Source organism: Lissotriton vulgaris, chromosome 6, assembly GCF_964263255.1.
Source record: "Lissotriton vulgaris chromosome 6, aLisVul1.2, whole genome shotgun sequence".
In the NCBI taxonomy this organism is placed as follows: Eukaryota; Metazoa; Chordata; class Amphibia; order Caudata; family Salamandridae; genus Lissotriton; species Lissotriton vulgaris.
In genome coordinates this window covers 256462879-256486030 of record NC_141694.1, presented here as the reverse complement: position 1 = coordinate 256486030, position 23152 = coordinate 256462879, and the positions used below count along the sequence as shown (strand labels likewise).

General features: G+C 46.3%; 1 protein-coding gene across 1 annotated transcript in view; it reads right to left on the bottom strand.

Moving 5' to 3' along the window:
* Window positions 1–228: 228 nt before the first annotated feature.
* Window positions 229–23152, bottom strand: part of TTC32 (tetratricopeptide repeat domain 32) — a 50770-nt gene continuing 27846 nt past the window's right edge. The window contains exons 2-3 of the mRNA XM_086926289.1: window positions 1804–1967; window positions 229–905 (exon numbers count right to left, since the gene is read on the bottom strand). Of these exons, the coding sequence (XP_086782415.1) occupies window positions 766–905; window positions 1804–1967 (304 nt within the window). The 3' untranslated portion in view covers window positions 229–765. The remainder of the gene's footprint in view (window positions 906–1803; window positions 1968–23152) is intronic.

The following is a 23152-nucleotide window of genomic DNA, read 5'->3' as shown; positions in this document are numbered from 1 at the left end:
TATTTAAGGCACACAATTAGTCAGACATCAATGTGCACATTACAAGCTATTGCTTTATGTGGATGATATGATAGTCAGTATGAAATATAGACGCCTCTTAGACTTTTGGAAATAATAAAGTGATACTCTTCCCTAGCTGGGAACAGCAAAACCTGGAACAGCAACCTATTTCCTGTTGAATTTAAGTGTTCCCAAAATATAGAGGAGTGAAATGAAAATCAACAGTTATTAAGTATCTTCGAATGGGTTTAATAAAAACATTTAGATAAACAATAGGTTTCAATAGTTAAATGAAAAATTAATAATTAGTTGTCCAATTAAGAAATTGGACTGGCTCTCTATCAGCAGGTATAATAAATAAGGGAACTATGCATCCAATAAGAGTCTTGCAGATCCCAGATTTTAATTCTAAAACCTGGCAAAGATAGCCTTTAGTCCTTCCAATGTTAATAAAATGAATACTACTAAGTTTTACGTCAATGCCCCTTATATTAAAGTGCATAGGACAATTTCGTTCAGAGTGAGACCCATATAAATTATGATTGTAAATATTACAATTATATGAACTTCATCTGATTCGGTCTCAAACTCAGACTTCCCTAACCTGATGATTGGCTATCTGACATTCTATTCCCTTAATCACTGTGTTTTGCATTACAAACAAACAAATTAATTCAAATCATATTTACTTTATCAATATGTCTTTGTTTTTGGCTTCAACCATCATCATGACGATCCAACGGTTATTTAAAATGTCCTTAATGATCAGGAGGAATTTTCCATATGTCTCTTATACCATTTTTCTTTATCAATAGTTGTTTGTTTTAGACTCTGAACAGCATCCTGAAATCCTGGATTGATCTCCAAAACTTTGTTGAAATCCTTGACAGCTTCATCAAAAAAGGCTGCAATGAAACAGATGACACACAGTTTTAAAATCTATCCTCATTACAGTGTTACAATTGTTACAATGTGAGATCAAGGTAAATTGAGTTGAAGTGTCTGTCACATGACAACTACAAACACATCTTTCATCAACTAGTGATATAGTAGTTGGAAGTGGGAAAAGTACCAATGGCATTACCCATATCATGGGTTACATGAGGTTCAGATAACTAGGAGTCAGTGTCACTGGAGCTAATAGACATTTTAATGTTAACCTATTTTGATTGCAGAAAGATAACATACATTCACTTCTCAGTTTGATCCCACACTTGAGATATATATATGCCATATAAGTGAAAAATACATATGGCTCAATGACATGCTATTTAGAGAAACTGTACAAATAAACACACATTTGTTACTACGGTGCAAAGGTCAAATTTAAGTTTATTATCACAGCAGAGTGAACTTGGCATGATGAAAACACTATTTATTGCCTCACACAGTTCATATTACAATTATGTTACACATGCAAACAATTCTGCTAATGTTCACAATACCTCTTCAATATGATTTTATTGTACTGCACACATTTTGCCTCTTCCATCCTGGTTTCTGTTAAATATTTTTTTTAACAGACATTAAATAATCTCATGGCATAACCTATAAATGGAGTGGAGTGTAATGCAATTAGCTGTTTGTTACCACTGTTGGGGGAGGGGCATTATGACCCACTAGTAGTTTCACCTCTCATGAGTTAGGGCCCCTACCCACATTCAGCAGTGATAATTAATAGAATATTACACTCTATGCCACATATATGTATCTATAGTTCATAATTATGCCTTAAGACAGATGTCTCCATTTGGAAGCCCCATATATGTGAAAGTAAAGTTGAAACTTCATGCAAAGATTTACCTAGTCGGTATCTTATCAATCCTCTGTTGTAATAAGGAACTTCGAAATTTGGCTTGCTTTCAATAGATTTTGTATAGTCATCCATCGCTTCATAGAAGTCAACTCTAAAATATTTGATTTGTCCTCGGTTATTGTATGCCATAGCCAGTTCATCTGCACTGCATCTGTTTAAACACAAAATACAAAATTGAGAAAAAAGTGCTTAGATCTAACTATTTGATACTTTTGCTCCAGCAATCTATAAGTCACTTTTGGTATAATGGGCTGTAGAAGATATTTTTCCTTATAGGTTTCGCATACCACATAGCTTTAGCTGCATGCAGGTGAAAATCTCTTGTGGACCATACCAACAACTTGCGGTGGGCTGTAAGCCCGTCCACTGCTTAGCATTGGTTAGCTAAATTGTCACTCGCATTTGCTTGCTGCTTATTCAATGGATTTCCTTCCTCTGCTTGTGCTTGTCCCTCTCTGGGGTATCGACTATTCACTATGCTTTTGATTTGCTAACTTGCATTCTGCCACTACTCAGATTTAGGAACTATTTTTTTCTTTAAGAACTGCATGAGAATGAATGTGTTTATCAGGATTTCTCCCTCATGTGCAGCTTTCTGCGCACCAAATCCCTGCATCCCTCTCCCCAAGCACTTTGTCACTCCCTACTCCCCCATTTGCTCTCTCCCTTGTGCGCTGCCCGGACACCACCCTACAAGCTCAGTGTTGCTTTAACATTCCTCCAGTCTCGCCACTGCTTCCTCCTCTCCTTCCTCAACCTTGGCTTCTTTTTTTTTCATAGTTTTCTTAATTATGTCCCCCTGCCCCAGTTCATTGCTTCCCCGCCCGCTTTCCAATGCTTCCCTTCCACCTTCACCTTCGTTGCTCCTCCATCGATGGCTACAATTTCGGATCAGTAATTATTAAAAAAAATTTAAAAGGGAAAAAAATAGCACCCACACCAATCAGCATAAATTCACGATGGCGCATATAAGTCATTATTCATGTGCGTGCTTACCGAATGATCTGGTCCAAGCTGCGTCATGATGTATTTTTCTTTTTTTGGTGGTTTTGCAGAGCATTGGCAAAAACCATTAGAAAAGTCAAAGGTCACAAATGCAAAACCTACACACTTTGCCAATGCTTGCGCTATTTTTTTTGGTTCCAATACTTTACCGTTTGTGATTGGACTTATGCCTTTCATTATAGCTTCCCAATTTTTATTTGAAATAACTAATTTATGCATGTCACTGTAGGTTTTTTACACAGGCTGAACGTTGTCACTTATCTTCGACACTGGCAAATATCACAATGGCCTTTTTAGAAAAAATACATAATACAAATCAGTGTATTGTAAAAAAAAAAAAAAAAAAATACAATGCAATAATTCAGCATATCAAGTTTTAAAAAAATCATTGTCACTTTCAGGCAGTAGGATAAATCAGGGAGTAATTAAAGAGCCTGTTACATAGTCCTAAGTAGAACTCTCAGTTGCAGAATCAGTTATCAGAATGAATGATTCAGTCAGTCATCCATTTGAAGTGAATAAGTAGAGTATGTTTCTTATATTTTTTTGTAATAGCTTTCTCTGATAATACAGAATTTAGAAGCTAACTCGGCCCCTATGGGGTTGCACTAAGAACACATGGAATTTTCTTGTGCGGGAGTGGGGAAACTGTTCTGGCTCTTTGCTCACAAAGAGTTCTGCCAATGGCCCTCCATCCTTGCCTACAGCGTGGAGGAGAGGAAACAAAGGGAGCCGTGCAGGGTCCCCTGTGACACCGCCGAATGGGGATGCTCACCGGGGGGTACAACATGTGCCCCCCTGAGTACCTGCACCCAGTTCAAGCATTGCATGGACTTTTCAGTCGAAGCCTTGCCGGAACTGTTTTTGGCGTTCTCATTGCAGTGCCCATTTTTAGAGGCACCACCATGGAAATTCCAAAAAAAAGCCAGCCAGACAGGAGGAAACTCCTAATCTGGCAGGCGGTCTGACCATGGCTTTGGCAGTGCTGTGGCGCGGTGGACCCAACGCCGCACCACCAAAGTCGCAATCGGCCCCAACCAGCAGATTGGACTATGGAAACGCCCTATACGCCAGGATCAACAAGTCTTTGATCCGCGAACTCCAGACCATACAGAACACGGCAGCCAGACACGTCCTAGTCATCCCTCAACACAAACACATCACCCAACACATGCAAAAACTCCACTGGCTCCCTGTCGAGAAGAGAGTAACTTTCAAGATACTCACCCACACCGACAAATGCCTCCACAACACCGGGCCACAATACCTCAATGACAGAATCTCCATCCACGTACCCAAGAGAAACCTCTGATCCACTGACTTTGCTCTCGCCGACCCCCTGCGCCTCTGTAGAGCAAGAACGGGTGGAAGAACCTTCTCCTACATCGCGGCCATGACCTGGATTGAGCTCCCGATCAACATCAGACATGCCCCCACCCTACACATCTTCAGGAAGACCCTCAAGACCTGGAGCTTGGACTGACCGGAGCTGCTTCCCTCCCCTCCCCCCCTCCACCAGTGCCTTGTGACCCTCACTAGGTGAGTAGCATGCTTAGAATTCCCTGATTGATTGATTGATTGAGTGTACAGAAAATAGTGTGCTGTGCTAAGAAGAACTTGTCTCCTCAGCTTTGCATGCCTTTTCTGCGCAGTTTCTAACCATTAAGTACCATTTAAGGGTAAGTGTCTTTAATAATAGAACTTTTATTCTGAGAAAGTATTCAAGCTTTAGGTTTCACAACAGCATAGTAAGTGGTTGGACATCCAAAATTTTGGGGGGCTCTAAGGAACAGAGTTCAAAGCATTGCACTATTTTAACAGGAAGTATCATTAGCATTTGGCCCCGGGGACCTCTAGTACAGTGCTTAATTTGAGCCAGTGGTTTACAGTGCTCGGCACCGCCATGTAATTGTCAACACTAGCACTCAAGACAGTTTGTTACAGGGTGGAGCTGTTTGTCTAAAATATAGATGAACAAAGCAACATTTTATTAATTCAATGCACATTAAAATTTACTAATACCTGCTGTCAAAGCCATTTTTACAGCTTTGGCGGCCTCGAACAGTCTGAATATGTGTCGGGCATATCAATCTTGTCTTGCCGTTTTTTTCTGTGTCACAATACTGAGGACAACACATAGCTCCTGCATTGCAGCTCAATACTGGCCTCTACGAAGTCCTGCAATTTCCTTATATATAGCTGCCAATGTGTCTACATCATGGCCTATAGCATGTCTGTTATTCCAATCCTGGGTTCTACCCACACAGCTCTGCCAATGTATCCCAATTCTGACCTGCTTCAGACGTGCTCTTCCAGTACTGGCACACAGCTATGTCCCTGAATTCCAGTCCTGATCTACGGCTCCTCCTGCCATTGACATGGGTATAGAAGAACACCTTTGGCTAGGTAACACTGAAGATGCAGCTGCCTCTTCAATGATGAGCCATGATGCTAGTTTGGTCTGGTTCATTCATCAAAGAAGCTATTAAGCACACAGAAAGGCACGGTGCGTAAAATATGGTGAAGCATTTAATGTTGCCATGGGGCACAGCAACATCTATTACTTTTAAGATGCCACCTTCATGGCTGGACAGTCCCAAAAAAATAGCGCTGTATCAGCATAGAGTTGCTATATAAAAAGCACACTCAGTTCCATCTTGTAGTTTTGACCATCTTCTACTACTTCTTCTACTGTGGCACCAGTAAATGGCATACAAGTTGTGGAGAGCAAAGCAGCTGGAGTGTATGGAAAGCCCTGTGATAAACAGAGAACTGTCTCATTGTTTATATACTAACAATGTTGGGAGCACGCGACTGGTTAGAGCGTGCATTCTACTCGCGCCTCTGTGGGTATTTCGTGTTATTTTCCTTTGCATCTATGCATCCTACAAACGCCGTTCTGTGCTCTACAGGTCTTGTTGCAGAATCGGTCGTTTGTAACGCCATTCAGCAACGGAGCTGTGGGCACGGAGGTCATTGGAGGATGGGCTCAAAGTATATGCTTTTACTCGATGAATAAAGATTCCTTGTGACAACATACCTGTTTCTCCTGGATTTCTTCATTCCATACAACATCCTTTTGGCAACGAGGATGGGATTTGTGAATCGGACCCGTCTTCTCCCATTGGAACCAAGCAATCATCGTTGCTGGAGCCCACTTCAGCCGACGCTTTGCTTCCGTTTGGGCGAAGCACATGCTTCTCTGCTACTGATTGGCCCTGTTGTGCTGACAATTTTATCAGTGGTTGTTCCTGTATGGGGCACTTCTCAACTACCGCCCTTCCCATTGGAGGCAAAGCGCTGAGCTGTTGCCCCGTTGCTCCGCTGCAGGCTTCTTTGACCTCTTTTTATCAGCTGCTACTGCACCGCTGGGTTTTTCTGCCATTTCTGTCTCTGTCTGCGCACAGAACTGGAGTGTACACCAAATATTCACATGCGTGCCATATTTCAACTTCCTTAACTTGTAGTACACGTGCAACGAGCCTTTGTTTCTCTCTCTCCTCACCAAGTGTGCCTTTGGATACCGTACTGGGTAAAGTATAACACATGAAGGACACCTGACTGTCCTTCACCTGACTGTGTGAGCTTCATTATTTTGCACCTGCCCTTCACTCGTAGCGAGTTTTAGCTTCTGTTAGTTACCCTCAGCTATTCAAGTTATTCTACTTATTGATGCTTTGGCTCCAAATACTATGTTGCTTTCAGAGTATTGACCTAGGCAGAAAGAAAGTAAGGTACTATAGAGAGAAATGCACTCGCTTGTGCGTGGACTATTGCTACATTCAAAACCTACGTGTGCGGGACTGCTTCCACTCTATGGACGGATCACGAGCCTCTTATGTATTTGGGGACAAAGATACGTCTTGCGCTTCTTCCAGACATATCAGAATTCTATCTAAGCTACAAGAGTATAATTTTGATGTCAAGTATATTCCTGTGGCTACCAATTCCAGGTCTGACTGCTTATCAAGATTACCTGCTCCTTTGGATAAAACTCATAACTTTGATTTATTCAAGAATTAACGTATGCAAATGTAGATGTGATGAAGCTGTGCACTATTTCCGAAACTGAGTGGGTTTCTGCCTGTTGCAATTACATGGTTTTAAGCAAAGTGAAGGAATTTGTTCATCAGGGTTGGCCCCACGTTAAGAATTTAAAGAGGGACCTGTTTGTGTTTTGCCAACTAGCTGGCCAACTCACTGTTGAAAATGACATCCTTATGCGGGGTGACAACATAGTGGTTCCCAATCAGCTTCGACCCAAAATTTTTGCATTAGGCCACAGAGATTATTTGAGAGCCACTGCTGCCAAAAAGACTTTGAGGTGCTATTTTTGGTGGCCTTACATGGGCTCTGATGTCGACAAATTGGTTGACAAATGTCAGGAGTGCATTTTGTATCACAAACACTGAAAGTCCCAAAATACTCCTTTGGTCACAACACCATTACCACACGGTTCCTGGAGAAAACTTGCACTCCGCTTGGCTAGGCCAGTGTGGTCCCTACCTTTTGATAGCAAGTACGTAATTGTTGTCATAGATTATTTTTCAAAGTGGATATACTATGACTTCATGCAGGAGACATCCACAGAAAGAGCCATCATATTTTTTAACAAAATCTTTGCCTTGGAAGGGTATCCTGAGGAACTTGCCACTGATAATGGTGTGCAACTTTGACCAGATGCTATGGAATCCTTCTTAAAGGATAGAGGTTTTAAACACTACAATATTTTCCTGTACTCGCCTCATTCTATCTGGGCTGTTGAGAGGGCCAAAAGATTGATTAAGGAGGGTATCCAAACTGCTCTCACATGCAACAAAGATGTTGCCGGATTCCTCCAAGACAAAATCTGGGCATATCATAATATCCCACAATGTCACTGGAGTTTCTCCTTTTTTTACTGTTACGTGGTAGACAAGCTCACACTGGTTTGTGTCCGATGTGGCTTAAAGATAAGGCGCCTAATAGATTGGATGAGGTTGTGAATCTCAAGGACGTAGAATCTAGAGTTCAAAAATCACAAATGAACATCATAAATTTTCAAGACAAGAAAAGGAATGTGTGTGCACCACATATTGTGGTAGGGTCCTGAGTCGTGTTGAGGAACATGACACCAAGAAGATCCAAAGTGGATTTCAACTTTAATGGCCCTTTCATAGTCTCCAAGGTTGCTCACTCATCGGTGCTATTGGAGGTTGGACGATGGTGGGCCATAAAGAACTTGGGGCTAGATGTAGGTAAATTGGATTTACCGATTCTAAAATACTGAATTTTACTGATTCTGTATTTTAGAATCGGTAAGTCCAATGTAGGTAAAAAAAAAAAAAAAAAAAAAATCGGTAAAAATTACCGAATCGTTAAGATTCAGTAATTACCGAATCGGTAATTACTGATTCGGTATTTGCCATTGATTCCTATGGGCCTGGAGGCCCATAGGAATGAATATCAATTACCGAATCGGTAATTACCGATTCGGTAAAAGAGGGAAAAAGTCAAGGGGGCAGGGTGTCACTTTGACACCCTGTTGCACCCCTGATTAGTGCTGGGGTGCACATGTGGCATGTATGTCTGTCACATGGCACAGGTGTAAATGCACATTTATGCATTTACATAGGAATTCCCTATTTACCACCAACTAATAGTTGGTGGTAAATAACGAATTCTTAAAGCTCAGAATCACTCTTAAGTGCTTCCTACATCACATTTACTGATTCGGTAAATTCCAAATTGATAAATGTTGATTCGGTAAATACCGAATCATTCAAAAGAACCAAGGGCCAGATGTAGGTAGGTAAAAGCCTTTTCCTATGTAGGAGGCTTTTTTACCGATTCAGTAAATTCCGAATCGGTAAATGTTGATTCGGTATTTACCGATTCGGAATTTACCGAATCGGTAAAAAAGCCTCCTACATAGGAAAAGGCTTTTACCTACCTACATCTGGCCCTTGGTTCTTTTGAATGATTTTCAAAGTAAGGTTGTTAGGAGTCATTTGCAACAGTCTCCCCAAAATGCCCTGTTTTTACCCCCTCTGGATTCATATTCCAATGATCAGGACAGTGTTCAGTCTTGTGTTCATTAACCTTACACCCATGTTGCAGGCAATGAACATACTACTGATCAGGGCTATTCGTTCTCATGTGGCTCCAAGAGTCACTGTGGATTCTGCCAGAGTGCATCTTGCTAATGACTGAGTTTCTACTAGAAGTGGTAGTAAAAAAAAACCTTTGTATTTACAGGATTTCACCATGTAATGTTTCCTTTGTTGGTTTTTTTTGGGGGGGAAGGGAGATGTGTTATATGCTAACAATGTTGGGAGCACGCGACTGGTTAGAGCGTGCATTCTACACGCGACTCTGTGGGTGCCGTGTGTTATTTTCCTTTGTATCTTTGCATCCTACAAACGCCAATCTGAGTCCTGCAGGTCTCATTGCTGAATCAGTCAGTTGTAAAGCCATTCAGCAACAGTGTTGCGGGCACGGAGGTCTTTGGAGGACGGGCTCAACGTATATGCTTTTACTCGACAAATAGATTCCTTGTGACAACGTACCAGTTCCTCCTGGATGTCTTCCTTCCATACAACATCCTTCTCAAATGACTGACAGCATAGACATGTTTCCCTCTCAATTGCCAGATGGGAGCAGACTAATCCCGATGGCCTTACATGGTTAGGCATTATTTATTTAGTATAGTTCTTCTGTGAGAAGCATGCAGTGCTTGCATAGAAAGCCCTATGCTGCTATAGCTGAGTAAAGTAAATAGTCTGCCATAAAGGCACAAGAATTTAAAGGAGACACAGTTATTTATACGTATTTGGGTCAGATGTCATGAGATGTCATCACCAGCTCATGTGAAGTTATTTCTAATGAGGTCAAGGTGATTCAATGTACTTATTCTAAAGCCTATATAAAAACCATATCTCATTTTGGCCAAAGATTATTAGACAGTAGGTAAATACACATTTCTGCTCGAATTACTCCTGGAACACAATGCACCATAGTAAGAGTCTTTTCTGAAGTTATAAAACTAACATATTTCATTGTGAAAATTATCCATACTGTAAACAGTATAAAACGGGAGTATAAAAGTCTTAGACGCCAGTAGATGTCACTGGCATGACTAGACACTTTTATGAATGCTACATATTAGCCAGTGACTTAATAAGGGTGGACAACTTCCTTTTTAGGTCGAGCTAGAGAGAGCATGCGAAGCATGCATCTAGCTCGACAACTATTGTTGTCAGTCTCATGGGAATCTGAGACAGGGTTCGGCCACGCGCGTCGATTGCACCTTGTGGGCGTGCACGCCCAGGCCGGCGCCATGCACATATCCTATCTCAGATTCCCAGGAAGTCAGCCATGCCGCCATGCCTCTCTCAGTCGCGCGCGCACACATACACACAGCCACACTCACACACACATACATACACACATGCACGCACACACACACACACTGCATACACACACGCTCACACACGCACCCCCCCTTACCTCACCGGGCTCTTGTCGCTGCGCTGGTGTCATCTGTGCACTCCAGCTCCTCTGCCAGCACGACGCGGGGCTATCCCCTTAGGCATGGGAGCCCCGCCGTGCTATCCGCTGGTCTTCACCCGGGCCCCCTCCTGGGACCCGGAACTTCGGCTCCTGCACTTCGGCTCTGGGCTCGCTCCTCATAACGAAAGTTATGAATGGCACGCATGCGCAGGCAGCCCCCGCCCTCCCAGGTCTCCTCGAATGTCTTGTTAACTCCATGTCGGCCGCTAAACAGATCAGGATCATTCTATTCTGCCATGATAATAAGGGACAACTTGTCAACGCTTTCTCGAGGTGCAGTCTTGCTTCGCTTCCCATGAACCACACATCTGAAAACAATCATCTGAACTGAATAATGTGGCGCACTCACAAGGTGGAGCCAAGTGGCACAGCCATGCACGTTTTCGCTGGTTGTGTTAAGGACAGAGGGGGCTCTGTGTGTCCCAGTCCACCCTTTCGGTACTGGCACAGCGCCTCGCAGCCCTCCTCGGCACAGCGCCTCGCAGTTCTCCCCTTTTAGGCACTGCGCCTCGCAACTCTCCCCTTTTAGGCACAGCGCCTCGCAACTCTCCCCTTTTAGGCACAGCACCTCGCAACTCTCCCAGCACTCGCAGCCCTCCTCGCTCGACACATCGCCTCGCAGCCCTCCTCGGCACAGCGCCTCACAGCTCTCCCCTTTTAGGCACAGCGTCTCGCAACTCTCCCTGCACCTATAGTTCTTGGCCACCCCACTTACCTCCCTCCAGAGTTATGGCTCGCCTGTCCCTCTCACACAAACATTTCTGTCCCTTTTTGTGTTAAGGACAGAGGAGGATCTGTGTGTCTTCAGACCACCATCTCGGCACTGGCACTGCACCTCGCAGCCTTCCTCTCTTCGGCACAGCGCCTCGCAGCCCTCCTCGGCACAGCGCCTCGCAGTACTCTCCTTTGTGGCACAGCGCCTCGCATCTCTTGTCCGATTGCCTTCATGACTCTGCAGTGTTTCACGCATTGCATGAGCTGCGCTGCTCGGCACGTTTCAGAGGGGCTGGGGGGGTGGGGGGGGGGGGAATTGGATAAAAGGTGTGCTCAGCTGTATCCTGCCCGCCCAGACATTAACAGCCCATAAAGGCCTTTTAATAGCCCTCCCGCCCTGCCTTCCTCAAACACCCATCCTCGGATCAGACCTGGCAGAGGCGCCCTCCTCCCCCCAGCAGGGAGGAGGGCAGTGTGGGGGGGGGAGCAGTGTGAATACCTTGGAACCTCTGCGAAGGCGACTCCCCCCTTCAGACACCCGAGGCGCTACCTCGGGCACGCCTTTCATCTTGTCTGACGTGGGCTCCCAGCTCAGGCTTTTGGCACCGGGAGGGCAATTTGGCGGGGTGGGGCACTGTAGGTGAACAGTGTGAATACTTTGGAACCTCTGCGAGGGCGCCTCCCCCCTCCAGACACCCAAGGCGCTACCCGTGGCACGCCTTTCATCTTGTCTGATGTGGGCTCTTTTGGCACGGGGAGGAAGCAGCGCAGCAGAGAAGCCAATAAATAAATAAACATCCATCGGTTGTGTCAAAAATACCAAAACTCCAAAAGCAAACACTTGAGTGGACGCCTTCAGCAAGCACGGGACCCGTCGTGCCAGCTGTGCTCAGGGGCTGTACGGGCCGCCCACGTCATTGGTTAGAGTGTGTGCGTGCCACAGGCTACCGTCACTGACCCCAACAGCGCGCATCTTATCAACCGCAGAATGATGAAAGGCTGAGCGGGCTGCGGGCATAACCTTCATCAGCAAAGAGACAGACCCCAGCAGCGCGCATCTTATCGACCGCACAATGATGAAAGTCTGAGCGGACATAGCATTCAGCAGGCAGGAAACAGACCTCAGCAGCAGGCACTAAACCCCTTGAGCTGAGATGAGCGCAGCCTTGTAATGGCAGAGGAGACTCCAAAGCTGCGATTACCATGTGTGTCTCTCGAGGTCCCGAGGCGCCGCATTTCACGTGTGTCTCTCGAGGACCCGGGCTCCGCATTTCATGTGTCTCACGAGGCCGCACATTCCACTGTTCACAAAACCAAGCCTTTAATAATGTTGCTGGCCTCGGGGTACACACTCCCTCGCCTCCTGTCATGATTAACAGTTGAGCTACACAAACCCAAGCACTTTAAAAACGTGTTCTTTGAGTAAACACTTGGAATGACCCTGTCGTGGCCTCGAGGCACTTTACTGAGCCACTAAGGCCACGGATTAAAGAGCAGGCTCAGGAGGCGGTGCCCCTCTCACACCACTCTCCCTTCTCACCTCTCTCCTCTCTCACCACTCTCCCCTCTCACACCTCTCTCCCCTCTCACACTACTCTCTCCCCTCTCACACCACTCTTTTCCCTCTCACACTACTCTCTCCCCCCTCACACTACTCTCTCCCCTCTCACACTACTCTCTCCCCTCTCACACTACTCTCTCCCCTCTCACACCACTCTCTCCCCTCTCACACCTCTATCCCCTCTCACACCACTCTCTCCCCTCTCACACCACTCTCCCCTCTCACACCACTCTCTCCCCCCTCACACCACTCTCCCCTCTCAAACCACTCTCTCCCCTATCACACCTCTCTCTCCCCTTCACACCTCTCTCTCCCCTTCACACCTCTATCTCCCCTCTCACCACCCTCCCCTCTCACCACTCTCCCCTCTCTCCTCTCACCACTCTTCTCTGTCCCCTCATCCCTCTCTCCCCTCTCCTCTCTCTCCACTCTCCTCTCTTCCCACTCTTCCGACTCTCCCCTCTCACCACTCACCACTCTCCCCTCTCACCACTCTCACCACACTTCCCCCTCTCACCACTCTCCCCTCTACCCACTCTACCCTGTACCCACTCTACCCTCTCACCACTCTACCCTCTCACCACTCTACCCTCTCTCCCTTCTCACCACTTCCCCCTCTCACCACTTTCCCCTCTCTTCTCCTCTCCTTCCTCTCTCTCCTTCCTCTCCCCTCTACCCTCTCTCCTCTCCCCGCTCTTCGCTCTCCCCTCTCTCATCACTCTGCCTTCTCTCCCCTCCCCTCCCCTCTCCCATCTCTCCTTTCTCCTCACTATCCCTTCTCTCCCCTCTCCTCTCCCATCCCTCCTCAAGTACACACAAATGTCAATAAGCAATTACACTGCACTCTATGCAACATACACTCCAAATACCACTCAGTGCCACATAATTACACTGCACTCTATGCAACATACACTTAAGCATGGGCGAATTTTGCGAATCTCGCGTTCGCGAATTTTGCGGATTTGCGAACTCGCAATTCGCAAAATCCGCGAATTCTCGCGAATTTGCGGATTTTTTTTTGTGTGTTCGCGCGGGTTTCTGCCAGTTCGCGAGGGTTTTGCACCATTTCGCAAACGCGAACTTACCTGTCGGGTCGCAAGTTTCGCGAACTTGTTGTTCCTACGTGTCCAGCCTGTTTGGGACACTCTTCTTCATCACTGCCACTCTCTGTCACCACTGCCACTCTCTGACTACTCATGCCACCCTCTGGCCCACCCATGCCACCCTCTGTTTCATCACAGCACCCTCTGGTTGTCCAGTCAGTGTACATTATTGTGGCAAAGCAAGCACGCCTTCCCTGCCTCAAGTGACCTGAATTAATTTGGGGCTGATTAATGTGTCACAGAATATTTTTTTAGCTGGCACCTGCTTCCTTAGTGCTTCCTGATTAGTGATCTTTTGCACTTGCTAAGTGCTTTCATTGTTGCAAAATTAGTTACAACACCTGCCCTGCCCCAACTGACAATAATGAATTAGGGGCTGATTAATAGATTTGAACTTCCAGCCTGGCTCCTGCTTGTCTCCCTTAGCTGTAATTCAGGACCTTTGTGGCATATGTGTAACTATTCTGAGGTTCAGAGCAGGGTCACATAATAGTTGCAACTGGCAACTGAACTCTGGAGGGGCCCCTCAGGAAGCACTACAGGAAATGGCTACTAATGATGAGCCTGAACTTTTGAACCTGGTAAGTAGTTTCAGTTTTGCTAAGATCGTATTTCTGCAATTTTGCGCTTATTCGCGGGGCGCGAAGTTGTACTGGGAAGCCGCGAACTCACGCGAACAGTGCGAGCAAGCCATAAAATCCGCTGCTCGCGGATTTGCGGATTTTGCGGGAGATTCGCGAATCTCGCAGATTGCGAATTTACCGAAAATCCGCAAAATCCGCGAGCGAAACTGATTTTCCGCCCATGCTTACATACACCCCAAATACCACTCAGTGCCATATAATTACACTGCACTCCATGCAACATACACTCTAAATACCACTCAGTGCCACATAATTACATGCTACATATTTACACTGTGCTCAACACAACATACATTCCAAATACCACTCAGTGCCACATAAGTAAATTACACATAATTGCACTGCACTCAATGCAACATACACTCCAAATACCACTCAGTGCCACATAATTACACTGCACTCTATGCAACATACACTTCAAATACCATTCAGTGCCACATAATTACATTCTACATATTTACACTGCGCTCAACGCAACATACACTCCAAATAGCACTCAGTGCCACATAAGTACACACCACATAATTACACTGCACTCAATGCAACATGCACTCAAAATACCACTCAGTGCCACATAATTCTTTTTTTTATTATTATTATTTTTTTTGTCCTCATAACCACCATGTAGACATAATGCCAAAAGGAATTAACAGAGATCAGCTGTCTCCGTTTATCAAAAAACTGGAAGGGACACAAGCATAGTGGGGGGCCACCCATCCCTCAGCTGTCGTCTGCGTTCCAGAAAGGCACAGAATCTACCATTTACCCAGCTACAGTAAACCTTGGTGTAAGTGACAGCCAAATAGGGCCGGACTAAGACCGGATAGCGGCTGTATCATGGTGCAAGCAACAGAGGCACCATAGGAGATCAATCATTGGACCCGGGGGAAAAAAAATAAAACCCGGTTAAGTCGATGGACCCATGATAATAAATGCCAGAAAGCCCTTTTGCTCTGGTTGCCCAACCTGGCCAAATCAGTGTGTGAGGTCTGCAGGACTGAAATTTGCCAGTCTCTGAAGGTAGGAGCTGAAGAGTCCTTCCATTTCCTGCAGATCTCCCTTCTTGCTAACAGCATTGCATAAAATACTAGGCTTTTGGCTGCACTCTGTTCCACAGTTGTGTTGTGTTCGCCACCTTGTCGGTGCGCCGGGACGCTCCTTCGCTGGAGCAGCCGTGCGCAATACAAATAGCACTAACATAACATAACATAACATACCTCTGTACACCCTCTAGGACGCCAAATATCACAAGAGATAAATCTATGGTGACGGTTGTTCCCAATGATGCTGTGAGGGAGTTGCCAATCTCCTCCCAAAATGTGACTAAGTGAGGGCATTCGAAAAACATATGTGCATCGGATGCAGCAACAAGCCCGCATTTAGCACAAGACACTGAATCTCCTTCGGAAAATTTAGACAGCCTAAGAGGGGAATAGTATGCCCTATGCAGGGTAAAGATGTGATTCCTGCGTAACCAAGAAGGCTTGACAATGTTCCACAAGACTTTAAATGAAGCCAACCAAAGATCTTGTAGATTGTGGTCCATCATTAAAGAGCCCCACAGCCACTCCGGCAGAACGAAGTCGCCATCCGACTCATCCAGTATGAAATTATACCACTTGGATACTTCTTTTTTTAGCTGGAGCAATGTTTACCAAGTTAGATACCAATGGACTGTATCCTCCAAGTCTGGACTTACTCCTGTTGGCGGAAGAAATTTTATAAGCTTGAGTCCAGCTAGCCATTTGCAAATATTTGAACCGTGAAAGGTTGGGGCCGATCTTGGCCTGCAGATGTTCCCACGAGAGTAGATCCCCCTCATAAAAGAGGTCTCCCCAAACTTCCAGGCCTGCCTCTCTCAAAGGGATAGCTAGACTGTCTTCAAGCCAAGCGGGGCTTTCAGGTAACCCCCACAATGGTGTTTTTTCACAAAGGTAATCTTGTTTTATAGATTTCATAACTTCGGCCCATGTTCTTGCAAGACCTTGTAGAGTCTTTAGTTAGATTTTTTTTTTTAAACTTGGGATTGCCGAATTTAAAAAGAAAGCCCGAACAATTAACTCTTCCCCCATCCAACATAGTTGCAAACATTGGGCCCACCCCAGAGGCTGAGGGCACTTTCAGCAACATTCGGGAATGGAATAATTGGAAGGCCCATGCATAGATCTTCAGGTCTGGAGCCGCCAGGCCCCCCTTGTCCCTTCACCGTCGTAGTTTTTTCCATGCAATTCTTGGAAGATGGTTATTCCAGATACAAGATGAAATATTGGACCGAAACTTGGCTAAAATGGTTTGATCAAAATATAAAGGAATAGTATTAAATAAAAAAGAAATTTTGGGTAGGATCGACATTTTAATAAGGTTAGCTCTACCTAATAATGAAAGAGGCAGGTGTGACCATGATTGGAGAAGCTTACTGCATTCTTTGACAACTGCTGATAAGTTAACCTGGGCAAGTTTATTAATGTCCTTCACACTCGTGAAGCCCAAGTGCCGCATTGAGGTGCCTGCCTGAAACTCTGTTACAGAGTCATCATCGTTCCAGATCAACATTTCAGTCTTGGCTGCACTGATCTCATATACCAACATTTGTCCGAATATATGAGCCAATCTCAGGATAGCCGGGAGTGCGGTGGTAACCTCTGTCAAAATAAGCACATCATCCGCATATAATGCTACCTTTCTCATCCAACCCTGATAGAAAAATGGTTTGATGGTCACCTCCTCCCTTAGTTGTTGCGCGGAGGGTTCGATATAAAAATCGAAAAGCAAGGGGGAAAGCGGGCATCCCTGCCGGGTCCCCCTAGAGATAGAGAAGGGGTCCGACAGGTCTCCATTAACTAGTAGGCGCGCAGATGGATTATTATACAGCAGGCTTATCGCCCTACGAAACCCCTCGCCCACGCCGAATTTGGCCAAGGCCTCTGACAGGTACACCCAGTTAACTCTGTCGAAGGCCTTGGTTGCATCCAGCATGAGGGAGGCCAACGGAAGATTGCTGGTTATTGCCATATCCATTGCGCCAATTAAATCATAAGTCAGTTCATAGAGTTGTCTTCCTTTCAGGAAGCTCTTCTGATCAGAATAAAGAACCGAAGGGGCAATCGAGGCCAGCCTAGTTGAAAAAACTGTGGTGAAGATTTTGTAATCCACATTTAGTATAGAAATAGGCCTATACGATTCACAGGCCTCCTTAGGTTTACCAGGTTTTAAAATAAGGGTAATAGACGCATTGTCCCACGACACCGGAGGTGGCAGTCCTTCAAGAAGAATTTGATTGAAAAGGATAGTGAGGAAGGGAACAATTTCTAACTCCAAGGCTCTGTATAACTCAGCCGGCAACCCGTCGGGTCCGGACGCCTTCCCCCTCTTACCCTTCCTGATGGCTTATCTCACCTCATCCTCCGTAATAGTGCTGTCCAGATATTGAGACTGCTCAGAGGAAAAAGAGGGAAGAACAATGTTACTCAACCAGCCTGTAATAGACTCGGTGTAATTACCTTATCCTCTTCATATATATCTTGTAAGAACTCCCTAAAGATCCTCCTGATTTCCTCATCCGATGAAAAGGTGTTATTTTCTACTGTTATCGCCGCTATATTATTGCAGACCTGATCTATTTTGGTCTTCCATGCTAGTAGTTTCCCAGGACCCTCACTATATTCGAAATGTGCCAACTTGCTGGCCTCCCATCTTTGTTGGACTCTGAGATTTAAGACCGAAGCTAGGCTACCTTTTAAGACCAACAATTGATTCTGAAGAGGATCTAAAATAGACCCTGAAGCTGTGCAGTTAGTATCTATATCCTGTTGAATTCGGGCAATATCTGCTTCAATGGAAGAAATCTCCTCCCTGTATTGCTTCCTACGACAGGCGACTTTACCTGTAATGAGCCCCCTCAAGGTAGCCTTAAATGAGTCCCAAATAATTCTATTTGTGGCGGAGCCGTTGTTAGATATAAAAAAATTATGGGTCTCCGACTTTAAATATAGAATGTCCTCAGGATTGGAAAGGAGAGAACGATCAAAGGCCCACGTACCGGGGGGCTTCTTAGTATGGAGGACCAATTCCATCTCAACCACAGAATGATCTGAAAAATGAGACGGAAGATAGTCAATGGATTTAACAGAATCTACCAGTCTCTGACTAATTAAAATAAAGTCAATCCTTGACTTATGATGATATTTAAAATTACGGAAAGAGACCCCTTGTTGTTGCGCAGACCTCTGTCGCCAAACATCCACGTACCCATATTGCCTCATAGCATCCAGTAGGAAGGATCTAGTTTTAGACAAAACAAGGGAGCAACTATTAGGAGATCTGTCCAAGACAGGATCCAGCACAACGTTAAAATCGCCGGCCAATATTGTGGGGCCTGAGAAGGAAAGAAACTGCGAGAAAACAGACTCCAGAACTGAAGGGTTGTCCTGGTTCGGGTCGTAATAGCCCAAATCTGTAATTTAAGACCCAGCTATAATAACTGACGCAATGGCCCATCTGCCACAAGGATCCACAGCTTGTGAGACCAACCTGGCTTTAGCACCTTTTTTAAAGATAACCGATACACCCCTGATATGCGATGTTTGGGTGGTAGAAACCGCAAAGTCAATCCACCGATTCTTCCTGATGAGGGCGAGCATTTCACTATGAATCAAGTGAGCCTCCTGCAACACCACTACCAGCACATCCAAGTCACGCAAGTATTGCAAAATTCTATTAGCTCGGGGCTTGGTGCGGAGGCCGTTGACATTCCAGGAGATAAACCTCACGCCACTCATCCCTCAACCAGGAAGAGCAAGAATACCGTAGTAAGTGCGGCAGTTGTACGTTATCATCCATCACTTCTTTGCTCAAAATATGCCTGTTACTATTCCTTATATTGCTATTTAGGTTATTGAGGACTTTTTTAATATTTTTTCCACCCCCCTCCACCTATCCCCCCCCCCCCCCCCAGAGTGCCCATTCCTCCCCTCACTCCCCCCCCTTCCCCTCTCCCCCATGAAAAACCCTTGCAGAATCTAACCGGAACAATGTCCAGTAGATAGTGCCCCTCCGTGAACTCCCAGCAAGAAAGACCCCCCGCTATATTGAAAAGGGGATATGAAGGGCAAAAAAGACAAAAGAGAGCCTATACTATGAGCATATTCAACTACGCATGTTGGCGAGAGAGGCAGGTGAAGGACCTGCATCAAAATTTAGTAAATAAGTAGTAAGTAGGAGATATCATTAGGGAAATATGATATATGTATGTCTTAAGTACCCTCTTTGCCCAACTCCATTAATAATTCATCATCAGCTTGTACAGACCTGATGTTGAACATCTTGTTGTTATGCATAACTTTAAGAGCCGCCGGGAACATGAGCTGAGCTGTTGCACCTAACCTCCTAAAGGCATCCAGGCGCCTCCCAAATTCCCACTGTTTTTCGAGTGTGACTCTAGAGAGGTCTGATCTTATGAGAAAAATAAACCCTTTCCCAGCCAATGCCTTCTGTTTCAGGGCCATATTAAGGATCTGCTCTTTCAATATATAAGTATGAAAATTGACTAAAATTTTGCGAGGTTTGGATCTCTGGGGGTTTCATCTAAAGGGATCCCTATGAATTCTTTGAATGTCAGCAGACAATTCTTTAAGTGAATGTTCTAAACATAGGGAATCTTTAAGTAGAGCAATGATATACTGCTTGATGTCTGACCCCTCAGATCCTTCAGGTACATTAAGAATACGAATGTTCCCTCGTCTTGCATTATTTTCGAGGGTTTCCATCCTCTCGCTAAGAGCCAGGCCTTCCCTTGTAAGCTTCTGTATATCAACTTTCGCCTGATCCAAATAGATTGAATGTGATGCTAATGTCTCTTCAAGCACACCAGTTCTTATAGTAAGGCCATCAATTTTATTGTCCAATGTTTCGCAGTACTTTCTAATCTCTGCTTGATTAGCAGAAGATTCAGCAAAGCCTTTCCTTATCTCCAAAGTAAGGGCAGAGAACATTCCCAGAAAAGACGCGGACGTCATCGGAGAACCGAAGAAGCCGCTAGTGACTCCGTATCAACTAGAGCAGGAGTAGGAGAAATTTCCATGTCGGCCCCCCAGATGCCCCTGCTAATTCGACTAGGTTTGCCTCTTCGGTCAACCCTGTGGTTAAGGTCAGGGATACGCACTGCGCTGTCGTAGATGAAGATTGATCAGTTGTGAATTGCGAGGACTGTGGTTCTCTCCCTATATCCTGGAAACCCTGAGAGTCCCCAGGGAGCCCGGGAGGTACTAAGTGTTTAGGACTTTGAGTAGAAAGGGACCTTTCCTCAACTGCATCACTCTGCTCAAGCGACGGTGTAGATCAGAGCTTTCCAAAGTGTGTGCCGCGACACCGTACTGTGTCGCCTCCACTCTGTGGGTGTGTCGCCTGACAATGAACCCCCACATGTGTGGCAGCCCGGGCTCAGACAGCTCCCGGGCACACACACAGCCGCATCCGAGCACTTCACAGGTCATTAAAAGACTGTGTGCATGTTAAAGAAGCTTTGTTGATGTTTCACCCCTTCTAAGAGCCCCTGCAGTGCCACCCTACCCACTGCTTAATGTTTCAGCCCCCCCCCCCCTTGAAATGTGGCTCTAGTTATGCCTCTGCGCTGGGTGGTGTCTGCTGCTGTTAATATGCTCTGTAGCGCTTCCCTCCACCCTGGGCCCAGCAGGCACCAGTCTCGCCTGCCAAGCACCAGCCTTAGCCAGGGGCACCGGCTGTTGCGAACATGATTCCGGCTCCTTGACCTTGTCGGACACCTGGCAGTGGCAGCTTCCGAGCAGTTTCGGAAGGAGTCTCTGCTTGGCGCACTGGTTCAAGGCGCTGCATCTTATTACTTCGAAAACTCAGGCGTTAACAGAGAGGTTGGGACTCTATCCAGCCTCAGGTCCATGGGCTTTTTATCTTATGACCTCCGCATTTATTTATAAACATTACATCATTGTATTTGTCTATTTTGCTGAATTTATTTCTCAGCAGTTGCAGTAGAAGGGTAACGGCGAAAGGGTGCCACAGAGATATGGGGGGGGGGGGGGGGCAGAGATAGAGGGAGTGATAGAGAGGGAGACCGCGAGCGAGATACTGAAGGATGGAGAGCGGGGGCGAGAGACATACAGAGGGAGATAAACACAGAGAGAGAGAGAGAGGGAGAGAGACTGAAGGATGGAGAGAGAGAGATAAAGAGAGAGGAGGGAGAGAGAGGGGGAGTCAGACTGAAGGATGGAGGGCGAGTGAGATACTGAGGAGAGAGCCAGAGAGAGTGAGAGAGAAAGAGAGGGGAGAGAGAGAGAGACTGCAGGGAGTGGGAGAGGAGGGAGAGAGAGAGGGAGAGGAGGGAGAGAGAGGGAAAGGGAGGGAGAGAGAGAGGGAGAGGGAGAGGAGGGAGAGGGAGGGGAGGGAGAGGAGGGAGAGTGAGGGGAGGGAGAGGGAGAGGAGGGAGAGGAAGGAGAGGGAGAGGAGGGAGAGGAAGAGGAGTGAGGGAGAGGGAGGGAGAGGAGAGAGAGGAAGAGGAGGGAGAGGGGGAGAGGAAGAGGAGGGAGAGGTAGGAGATAGAGGGAAAGGGAGAGAAAGGAAGAGGAGTGGGAGGGAGAGGAAGAGGAGGGAGAGGGAGAGGAAGAGGGAGAGGGAGAGGAAGAGAAGGGAGAGAGGAAGAGGAGGGAGAGAGGGGGAGGAGGGAGAGGAAGAGAAGGGAGAGAGGAAGAGGAGGGAGAGAGGGGAGGAGGGAGAGGAAGGGAGAGAGGGAGAGGAGAGGGAGAGGAGGGAGAGGAAGAGGAGGAGTGGAAGAGGAGGGAGAGAGGAAGAGGAGGGAGAGAGGGAGAGGAGGGAGAGGAGGGAGAGAGGACCCGGGAGAGGAGAGAGGGAGAGAGGGAGAGGAGAGAGAGGGAGAGAGGGAGAAGAGAGAGATGGGAGAAGAGGGAGAGCAAGAGGAGTGAGACGGAGAGGGAGAGGAGGGAGAGGGAGATGGCGAGAAGAGAGAGGGAGAGGAGAGAGAGGGAGAGGAGGGAGAGGAGGGAGAGGGAGAGGAGACAGAGGGAGAGGAGGGAGAGGGAGAGAGACAGAGGAAGAGGAGGGAGACGGAGAGGGAGAGGAGGGAGAGGGAGGGAGAGGAAGAGGAGGGAGAGGAGAGAGAGAGGGAGAGGAGAGAGAGATGGGAGAGGGAGAGATGGGAGAGAGATGGATAGCAAGGCACGGTGAAGTAAGGATGATGTGCCTTTTGGCGCGCTGCGCTGAGAAAAGCGGTCTAACCTGAGTTTAATGTGCAGAGAATGGCTGATAAGTTGCATGATTGTTCCTGAACGGATTTTTGTATAACTCAGATTCAGCAAGGCATCAGGTGGACTTTGTGCATGGTTGGAAGGGTTGGCAGTGTGTGCACCCCCCTTTTTGTGTAAATCAATGGGGCATGTGTCAATGTGTGCATGGTTATATTCTTGTTTCAGGCACACACCTAGCCTTGCTTACACCCAGTTTTGCTAGTCACTGTCTTTGTTAGAACCTTCCTGCTTTCTCGAATTTGCTTGAAACTGCACCATTGGTACCCCCCAGAACCCCCTGTAGGAGGTTCGCCTCGCTTGCTGCGCTCGCTCGCATTACCGTGGCTCAAGATAAAGATTGTCGAAAAGGTGTGTCAACGACGTGGAAAGTTTGGAAAGCTGTGGTGTAGATACTAGCTCCAAGGGTTGAGTAGGGAGGGAAGGATGGGCGACTGAAACTGATGCCATATCAATATCGTCCAAAA